Source organism: Microcaecilia unicolor, chromosome 2, assembly GCF_901765095.1.
Source record: "Microcaecilia unicolor chromosome 2, aMicUni1.1, whole genome shotgun sequence".
Lineage (NCBI taxonomy): Eukaryota > Metazoa > Chordata > Amphibia > Gymnophiona > Siphonopidae > Microcaecilia > Microcaecilia unicolor.
This window is the reverse complement of record NC_044032.1, coordinates 493,735,623-493,746,412: the sequence shown is the minus strand read 5'-3', so window position 1 is coordinate 493,746,412 and position 10,790 is coordinate 493,735,623. Positions and strand designations below refer to the sequence as shown.

At 45.1% G+C, this 10,790-nt stretch overlaps 1 protein-coding gene across 2 annotated transcripts in view; it reads right to left on the bottom strand.

The window, feature by feature from the left end:
• Positions 1 to 443: 443 nt before the first annotated feature.
• The window catches only part of DOK7 (docking protein 7), a 187,550-nt gene continuing 177,203 nt past the window's right edge, over positions 444 to 10,790 (bottom strand). Inside the window, exon 13 of one of the 2 annotated variants that reach the window (XM_030191143.1) lies at positions 444 to 1,379. In XM_030191143.1, the coding sequence (XP_030047003.1) occupies positions 1,243 to 1,379 (137 nt within the window). In that variant the 3' untranslated portion in view covers positions 444 to 1,242. The remainder of the gene's footprint in view (positions 1,380 to 10,790) is intronic. The other variant, XM_030191142.1, reaches the window with a different exon arrangement.

The following is a 10,790-nucleotide window of genomic DNA, read 5'->3' as shown; positions in this document are numbered from 1 at the left end:
ATTAAAGGCTTGGAAGAAGAGCCAGGTTTTCAGCTGGTTCTCAAAATAGACGTAGTCTTGAGTTAGATGTAGCCCATCTGAGAGCGAGTTCCAGAGTGTGGGGTCTACTCCTGAGAAGGCTTGCTGGTGTATCTTGCAATTTGTTTGGACAAGGGTACAGATAGTTATGCTTCTTGAGAGGATGGCCTTAAAGGTGTGTGGCCCATTTTGTCTAAGGACCTTGACAATCAGAGATAGAGTTTTTAATTTTGCAATACCATTCAAGTGATAGGTAGCAATTTAATGATTTTTCAGATTTTATCCACTTATCTTCTTTCCACCCTGTGAATATGGAAAAATCAAATATTCTTTTTTTACTTTTTGTGTCTTTTATTTATTTATTCATTCTTGTATCCCACAATTATCCAGGACTACAAGATAACAAAGCTGCAATGAAGAATAAAAACTTGAGAAAATGTTTATTTAATTTGCACATGTTTCGTGAACATAGACACTGCATTTACTTAGCAAGCAAAGTAAATTTCATCTGTAAATCCTACATTTATGTTAAGCTTCTTTTAGCTTTAGTGATCAAATCTGTAGCATCCAAAGTGGCAGAGGATTTCCTGAGGTCAACTGTATGACAAACTTCTAGTGTTACAGACCTAGCAGCTGACATACAGTTTATGTACTGTACATATAAAAATGCCATATAAACTTGCCTTCTCTGTCCATCCATAAATCACTACTGTATGTAACTATTATATAACATAAATTTTAACATTCCACAAGCTCACTGAGATACCAGAAATGTCTGCTTGGTTTGTAGGTAAATAAATATGTGTGTATATATATGTATGCATATACAAGTTTATATCTTTATGATAGCACCCTACCTACATAAAAATATATTTCCAAATGATCTTAAATAAATTGTCCCAACATGAAAAATACATAAGCTCTTGAGCTGCACATCAAATAAAATAAATAATGATTTAAACATATACTGTAAAGAGATTTTTACATTTATTTTATTTATGTTTATACTATTCCAAGCTTCCTCCCACAGGACAATGAACTCAGACACACCATGCTGCCAGTCTTTCCAATGAGGAATATCAGTGTTGGAATGAATCTGATATGACCATGACCCATGACGCCAGTTACTGTAAGTCTGTGCTTACTGTAACCTCGGAGGCCATTTTGAAGCTTCAGTTATTGCCAAGGTAGGATGTTAGAAAAAAAGTCCTGTCTTTGGGTATATCATTGTTGTGATCCCCTTCTTTTCTGTTCAAGCTCTTGAAGACGTTCTTCTCGGAACTGTGCATGCTGAGTTCCCACTTTGTGTGCAGTTTCTGTGGCCGTGATGTCTATCTGAGCATACTTGGTAGAGCCACTTCCTACAATTAATAAAAAAACATTAATAATGGTTAACTGTTCCTTATAATAGAGTCAGACCCAAACCAGTACAATCAAATAATAGAATGTACACAGCAAAGAGATTGAAAGACCCGAAACACAGCAACTGAAGCAACATTTTATCATGACCAAAGGAAAAAAAAAATCTGCATTGTTAAAACACTTGGCAGAACCACTTTTTCAGTACAGTACTTCAGCCAGCAGATTTAAAAAAAAAAAAAAACCAGTATTTTAATAAAGTAATAGAATCAACTCCTTCTGGATCAAAAGAACTACTTGCAGTAGTTAATTATCTGACAAAAGGATCGAAATATGATAGATGCATAGATTCAGTTTTATCTTGTCAGGATTTTGCAATTGGATTCACTGCAAAGGTTTAAAATATAGTTAGTCAATTTAAGTCTGAAGTGTTACCTCTGGAGATGGCTTGCCCTCTTCTTGAAAAAGATCTTTGGTTTAATTTCCAATTAGTTTCAAGTCAGCAAGTGAAACAAGTTTTCTCTAGGGTCAATATCTCATTTTGTTCTTCTGATGTTTGTCATCCTACTGTTGTAAAGGCATTGAAAGATCTAGCAGTTAATTCCTCTGTATGTATTATAAATTAGTCCTTTCAGGCAGGGTATCTTCCAAATGCTCTTTAAAAAAGCAGTTGTTAAACCTTTGATTCAAAATCATACATCATATCCAAATCAAATTGCTAACTATAGGCCCATTTCTTCTACTCTTTCTAAGTCAAAAAATTTGCCTATGATCAGTTGGTAGATATTCTTGAACACCATGATATGTTGGACCCAAATAAATTTGGGTTCAGAACGAAGCATGATACGGAGACGATGCTAATTTCTATTCTGGATATAGTAAGAACTGGCTTTGACAAAAGAAAATGGTATTTATTAGTTATCCTCGAGAATTCAGCTGCATTTGATACCATAGATAAGGGGCAGACTGGCAGGGATCTAGGCCCCTGGGCAATAAGGGTCATGGGCCCCCCGGGTCCCACATCTCTCCCTCTCTACCTCCATCCCCTCAGATCCAACATCTCTTCCCTCCCCCTCCCCTCTCCAGATCCAACATCTATCTTCCCCTCTCCCTCTCCAAATCCAACATCTTTCTCCCCCCCCCACCCCAAGTAACATCTCTCCCTCTCGTTCTTTCTCCCTCCCCCTGGGTGCACCATCTCTGCCCTCTCTCTCTACAGCTCCATCATTTCTGCCCCCTCACTGACATCCAGGTCCACATCGCTGGCTGCCTCCCTCCCTCCCTCCCTCCCGTGCCCAGGTCCAACATCTCTCTCCCTCCAGAGGCCAACATCTCCACCCTCTCTTCCATCCCCAGGTTCAGCTCTTTACTCCCCTTCCCCCCCCCCCCACCACCACCACGCATTTACCAGCATAGGTTGTCTGCTGCTGACCATAACCATCTCTGCTGCGGCCTGCCCTTGCGGAAGCAGGAAATTAAAACATAAGAAAATAAGCGTTGGAAATACTAGGACAGACCAAAGGTCCATCAAACCCAGCATCCTGTTTCCAACAGTGGCCAATCCAGGTTACAGTACCTGTCAAAATCCCAAAACAGTACAATACATTTTATGCTGCTTATCCTAGAAATAAACAATTGTGCCTGTGCTCTGTCGAGCATCAAAATATAACAAAATATTTAAACACACATGAATACAAGTGTATTGCTTCTTCAGCTTATTGAGAGTGGAGTAGTCTCATATATAACACACGATAAAGATTATTTGATTTTGATTGTGTATTGTCTAATCATTGACTAAACCTCCACCACCCTTTGCTAATCTTAGATATGAAGATATATTTCTGTTTATCAATATGCTATCATCTAATTTTATGCAGCACTTAGCTTGAACAAGTTGGTGCTCTTAAAACCCCGACAGGTCCCCGTTTCGTGGCTACTTTTTCAAGGGGGAGTCACCAGTTTTACAGCGTGAAACCTTTTGGATTTTTACATTGGATACTATAGAACCAAGGGGTTTGAACACTTACACACAGTGGAGTTGTTTTTTCTAACACAATATTCCCCTTTTGATATAAGAAGTGAGCAATTCAGTTCTTGTCTCTGGTTGGATGGTTCATAATAAACACGCACACTGGTTTTTGAACATACCCATATCAGTTCTAGAGTTATCAATAGGCACTAAGTTTAACATAATTTTTTTCAATGTTTTTCAATTTTCTCTATTTCCTAATATATAGAAAAATCTTTTGATATGTTAAAACTTTTGCCACAAACAAATGGTCAATTAAGGAGTGTTCGCTCGAGACATACAAGATGAATATCAACAGTGGCAGTTTTCTACACTAGTCTCAGACAGGGCTTTTATTTAGTTAGAAGTCTTTGTTAAGGACTTTTATTTTGAAGTTAGCTTCATAATCAGCTGGCACGGCTGAGCACTAACAAAAAGACGCAGTGGCCATTTTTGAGAGAGACAGAGTAATGCTGCAGTTGCACTTGAGACAGTTACTTGGTAAGCCACCAGCATTTTTATTTAGAATACAAGTAATTATACAACTAATATGCCTTTTAGAACAATTTTGTAAGTAACTTTGTGTTGCATCTTGTTTTTGGTTTTAGAACTGGTGACTCCCCCTTGAAAAAGTAGCCACGAAACGGGGACCTGTCGGGGTTTTAAGAGCACCAACTTGTTCAAGCTAAGTGCTGCATAAAATTAGATGATAGCATATTGATAAACAGAAATATATCTTCATATATAAGATTAGCAAAGGGTGGTGGAGGTTTAGTCAATGATTAGACAATACACACAGATAATACACCCAGTCATTGGGTGAAAAATCAAATAATCTTTATCGTGTGTTATATATGAGACTACTCCACTCTCAATAAGCTGAAGAAGTAATACACTTGTATTCATGTGTGTTTAAATATTTTGTTGTATCCTAGAAATAGGCAGTGGATTTTCCCCAATGCCATCTACATAATGGCTTAAGGACTTTTCTTTTAGGAAGTTATCCAAACCTTTTTTAAACCCCACTAAGCTAACTGCTTTTACCACATTTTCTGGCAACAAATTTCAGAGTTTAATTACACATTGAGTGCAAAAATATTTTCTCTGATTTGTATTAAATTTACTACTTTGTAGCTTCATTGCATGCCCCCTAGTCCTAGTGTTTGTCTGAATCAGCATAGTGCCAACCTCCCCTATCATCTTTCATCTTTTGAATAAGGGAGCGCCCTCTCCTCGCCCGTAAATAACAGGCCAACATTGCACTTGATTTATTTGCAAACTCAAAATATTGCTGCTTTACATAGGCGGTCGGTGGCCCAACTGTTTGGGGAGGCTAAAGGGGGCGGGGTTAGGGGCGGGGCCATGGGCGGGGCTTACATCCATAACTGTCTGACAACACACAGAAAAAAAATAAGTAAAAATACCTTTTATTAAATTTAGATATTAGATTTGTATCATATGTCAAAGAGTAAAGTGGTTGCTCAAAGCATATACTAACCACAATTGCTCAACTGCAAAACACTATGCAAAACTTTTTGCAAAAAAACACTCATAACCTTACTGTACCATAAATATTACACTGGGCAGACCTAATACACCAGTATACCACCATACAGAAAATGCAGGCCATCAACAATAGGAGGCAAGGGATCATCTAATATAATAAAACGCACCGTGAACGTTCTGAAGACAACGTTCTGTGAAGCCGGAAACTTGAAGCCGGAAGCTTCAAGCCCTGAAGCCTTGAAGCCTTGAAGCCATCTGACGTCACTCCCAGTGAAGCCTTCAAGCCAGCCAGCCGTCTCTGCCCCGCCCTCGCCTCAAACCAAACAAATCGGGAAGCGAAGCGTCAGGGAAGGAGGCGGCGCTCCCGACGTCTAGCCTTCCCTTCGCTGTGTTCGGGCGGAACACAGCGAAGGGAAAGCTAGACGTCGGGAGCGCCGCCTCCTTCCCTGACGCTTCGCTGCACGAACCGCCACGGAGGTAAAGTTAAAACGAAGAAGAAAAAAAAAAAAGGGATGCATGTATGCGAACGGGGGGGGGGATGCATGGATGCGAAGGGGGGGCATGGATGCGAGGCATGGATGCGAAGGGGGGGGGGAGAAGAGGGCGGGCCAGGCTGGGACATGGGAGAGAGAGTAGCATGGATGCGAGGGGGGGGTCATGGAAGGGCAAGAGGGGACTTGCTGGAAAAGGATGAATGGAGGCGGCAGGGGACAGAGGAGCATGGATGGGTATGGATTAGGAGGCAGGGCACAGGGAGAGAGGGGAATTACTAGAAATGGATGAATGGAGGGGGCAGGGGAAAGAGGAGCATGGATGGGCATGGATTGGGAGGGCAGGACTCAGGGAGAGAGGGAAATTGCTGGATAGGGAAAAATGGAGGGGCCAGGTGACAGATGAGCATGGATGGGCATGGATTGGAAGGGGCAGGACACAGGGAGAGGGGAATTGCTGGATAGGGATGAATGGAGGGGACAGATGGGCATGGATGGATATGGATTGCAGAGCAGGCCTCAGGCAGAGAGGGGAAATGCTGGATAGGGAAAAATGGAGGGGCCAGGTGACAGATGAGCATGGATGGGCATGGATTGGAAGGGCAGGACTCAGGGAGAGGGGAATTGCTGGATAGGGATGAATGGAGGGGACAGATGGGCATGGATGGATATGGATTGCAGAGCAGGCCTCAGGCAGAGAGGGGAAATGCTGGATAGGGAACAATGGAGGGGCCAGGTGACAGATGAGCATGGATGGGCATGGATTGGAAGGGCAGGACTCAGGGAGAGGGGAATTGCTGGATAGGGATGAATGGAGGGGACAGATGGGCATGGATGGATATGGATTGCAGAGCAGGCCTCAGGCAGAGAGGGGAAATGCTGGATAGGGAAAAATGGAGGGGCCAGGTGACAGAGGAGCATGGATGGGCATGGATTGGAAGGGCAGGACTCGGAGAGGGGAATTGCTGCATAGGGATGAATGGATATGGATTGCAGGGCAGGCCTCAGGCAGAGAGGGGAAATGCTGGATAGGGATGAATGGAGGGGGCAGGTGACAGACAAACATGGATGGCCATGGATTGGGAGGGCAGGGCTCAGGGACAGAGGGGAATTGCTGGAAAAGGATGAATGGAGGGGGCAGGTGACAGACAAACATGGATGGCCATGGATTGGGAGGGCAGGGCTCAGGGACAGAGGGGAATTGCTGGAAAAGGATGAATGGAGGGGGCAGATGAGCATGGATGGATTGGGAGGGCAGGACTCAGGGAGAGGGGAATTGCTGGATAGGGATGAATGGAGGGGACAGATGGGCATGGATGGATATGGATTGCAGAGCAGGCCTCAGGCAGAGAGGGGAAATGCTGGATAGGGAACAATGGAGGGGCCAGGTGACAGATGAGCATGGATGGGCATGGATTGGAAGGGCAGGACTCAGGGAGAGGGGAATTGCTGGATAGGGATGAATGGAGGGGACAGATGGGCATGGATGGATATGGATTGCAGAGCAGGCCTCAGGCAGAGAGGGGAAATGCTGGATAGGGAACAATGGAGGGGCCAGGTGACAGATGAGCATGGATGGGCATGGATTGGAAGGGCAGGACTCAGGGAGAGGGGAATTGCTGGATAGGGATGAATGGAGGGGACAGATGGGCATGGATGGATATGGATTGCAGAGCAGGCCTCAGGCAGAGAGGGGAAATGCTGGATAGGGAAAAATGGAGGGGCCAGGTGACAGAGGAGCATGGATGGGCATGGATTGGAAGGGCAGGACTCGGAGAGGGGAATTGCTGCATAGGGATGAATGGATATGGATTGCAGGGCAGGCCTCAGGCAGAGAGGGGAAATGCTGGATAGGGATGAATGGAGGGGGCAGGTGACAGACAAACATGGATGGCCATGGATTGGGAGGGCAGGGCTCAGGGACAGAGGGGAATTGCTGGAAAAGGATGAATGGAGGGGGCAGGGGACAGATGGCCATGGATTGGGAGGGCACGGCTCACACTCTCTCTCTCATATACAATGTCTTTCTGACTCTCACTCTCACACACTCTGTCTCACACTGTATCACATTCACTCTCTATGTGCCACACAGTCACTCACACACTCGCTTGGTCTCATACACTCACTCAAACAGAGAATCTGTGTCTCACACACACTCTCTCTCTCGCCCACACACACACACTCTCACTCACACTGTGTCTCACATACACACTTGCACACACTCTCATTCTCACACACACACTCTCTCACAAACACACTCACACCCAGACTCACGCTCTCTCTCACACAATCACACTTTCACTCTGACTCTCAAACAGTCACTCTCACATACACTCTCCCAAACATACACACTCCGAGGAAAACCTTGCTAGCGCCCGTTTCATTTGTGTCAGAAACGGGCCTTTTTTACTAGTAATATCATAATTCTCATGTAGAGCCACAAAACACTCTTTTAGGATAGTGTTCACAATTAGTTACTTTTATTAACGACCATATGTAGATCCTTCAAGAGGTATAACACCAGGCTTCCCAAAGGCAGATTACAGAAACAGATGAACAGTTAAGTTCAAGAAACAGGTTATTCTCACTGAAATTTCTCCAACTGTATTGTATAGAACAGAGTAGAAAAATTACACCAAAATACAGAGATTATAACTACTGTCTCTACCATCTATAATAATTTTAAGCTGTTTTAATGATGTTCAATTTTTATTTTTCATAATATTTAAATCTAGATATGGGAAGCTTTCAAATAAATTTAAAAAACTGTCAAATAAGTAAAAGAGAAAGCAAAATCTTTTGTCCTCCACCTTTTTTTTTTTTAATACCTTTATTAAGTCAGTCAGAGGGAGATTACATTAACTTTTTAAGGCACTGCCTAATGCTTATCCTCCTGGAACAGCTTTAGACTTTTTACAGATGGCCCACGCATTTATTTTTAATAATCTCACACAGCATGCCCCACAAATTCCCTGGACCCTTCTTACCTTACCGCTACAGCCAAGCCAGCAGCCAAAAATGAAGAAAGAAGAACAGCTCACTTACTTCATAACAGCCTCACACAACCAAGGCCAAGCACCGCCGCCAAACAGCCGGCTGCCCTGCATCAGCCACAAACCGGGCGATCTTCTGCAACATTCCATCCTGTTCAGGCACTGGCGGCACCGCGTGCAAGCGGGAAGATGGAAGTACATGCGCATAGGCGGTACCGCATCCGCCACGGCGCCAGCGTGTGAAAGTGGGAAGGTGGAGCTGATGCATGTGCATAGGCGCTGATGCCGCATGACGTTGTGCAGTCAGCACTCCTCCTCCCCTACCGGTTTTCTCGATTGCACGCGCGCGCGTTGGATGCTTTTGTGTGACGTCGTCTTCCCCTCCTTTCTCCTCCGATGCGCCGTATTTTTGAGAAATCTATTTGGGGGAGCCAGGACGGAGGGCTGTCAGGGAGCTGAGGGCGGGCTCAGAGCGGGGTGAGCAGCGGCGGAAAATACAATTTGTTTTCCTACATGTGGGGAGGAGGCAGGCGGGGAAGGTCACAGCTTGGCTGGGGAGGCTTAGAGGGGCATAATGGAACAGAAACGCCTATCTCCATGGGCGTTTATCTCCGAGAACGGGTCCGTGAAGGGGCGGGGCGGATCGTATTTTTTAAAAGAAAAAGACGCCCATGTTTTATTCGTCAAGGTGTGAGCTGGGCGTTTTTGCTTTTCAGCGATAATGGAAAATGAAATCGCCCAGCTCAAAAACGAATAAATCCAAGGCATTTGTTCGTGGGAGGGGCCAGGATTCATAGTGCACTGGTCCCCCTCACATGGCAGGACACCAACCGGGCACCCTAGGGGGCACTTTTACAAAAACCAAATAAAAGGTAAAAGAGCTCCCAGGTGCATAGCACCCTTCCCTTGGGTGTTGAGCCCCCCAAATCCCCCTCAAAACCCACTGCCCACAAGTCTACATCATTACTATAGCCCTAAGAGGTGAAGGGGGGCACCTACATGTGGGTACAGTGGGTTTGGGGGGGTTGGACGACTAATAGCATTAAGCAGCACAATTGTAACAGGTAGGGGGGGGGATGGGCCTGGGTCCACCTGCCTGACGTCCACTGCACCCCCTAACAACTGCTCCAGGGACCTGCATACTGCTGCTTGGGAGGAGGGTATGACATTTGAGGGTGAAAGTAAAAAGTTGTGAAACATCATTTGTTGTGGTGGGAGGGGGTTAGTGACCACTGTGGGAGTCAGGGGAGGTCATCCCCGACTCCCTCTGGGGGTCATCTGGTAATTTAGGGCACTTTTGGGGGCCTTATTCGTCAAAAAACAGGGTCCAGGAAAAGTGTCCTAAATTCTAGCTCAAAACTGTTCCATTATCGGCGAAGGGCGCCCATCTCTGTTCGCCCGATAACCACGCCCCAGTTCCGCCTTCGACACGCCTTCGACACGCCCCCGTCCACTTTGTCCGCATCCGCGACGGAGTGCAGTTGAAAGCGACCCAAATTCGGCTTTTGATTATACCGCGTTATTCGTTTTTGTGAGATAAACGCCCATCTCCCGATTTAGGTCGGAACTTGGGCGTTATTCTCGTTCGATTATAAGCTGGTTAGCCTCCCCAAGCCTCTTATACGGGGCGCCTATGCTGCTTTAGCTTGGTTCTCATAAAATCCGCATCTGCCATTTGCAATTGTGCTATTTCCCCTCTCACTTGCTTAAGGTCTTCTCATACCTGCGGTGTAGGGTTTCTTTTATGCAGCTTTTCTAAGTGCAACAACCTCATCTGTAAAGTAATCGAGTGCTGCCCTTTTTCCCTTTTCTTGCACGATCCCCACTTAATCAAGGCGCCCCTCACCACTATCTTCATCGCATCCTATAACACCCCATCAGTTACTTCCCCATTCTCATTAAAGCGACAGAACTCTTGAATAATAAGCTTAATATCTTCCCGCACTTTCTCATCTCCAAGTAGTGACTCATTAAGTCTCCAGACTCCTTGTCTCCTGCATTGACACGACCCAGTTAATTTAATCCACATTGGCGCATGATCAGAAACACAAATGATCTCTATCTCAGCAGCCCCCACCATATGCCATCCATTGCGATGCACCCATAACCCATCTATCCGGGAATAAGTCTGCGCTGCATGTGAGTAAAAAAGGTGTAATTCCGCTGCACCCCAAGTAACAACCTCCAACAATCCACTACCTCCAACCCCTTCAAAAATTGTAACAATGCTTTCCGCCCAGGGCCACTCTGCTGCCCTCCTCCTGTCGAGTGATCTAGTCTTGCATCCGGGGCAATATTAAACCCCCCCCTACCACGACCTGCCCTCCTACAAATCCCAAAATTTCTTCTTTTAATGTTTGAAAGAATTCCCTCTGCCCCACATTTGGAGCATAAATGTTGATCAATGTCAGCTCC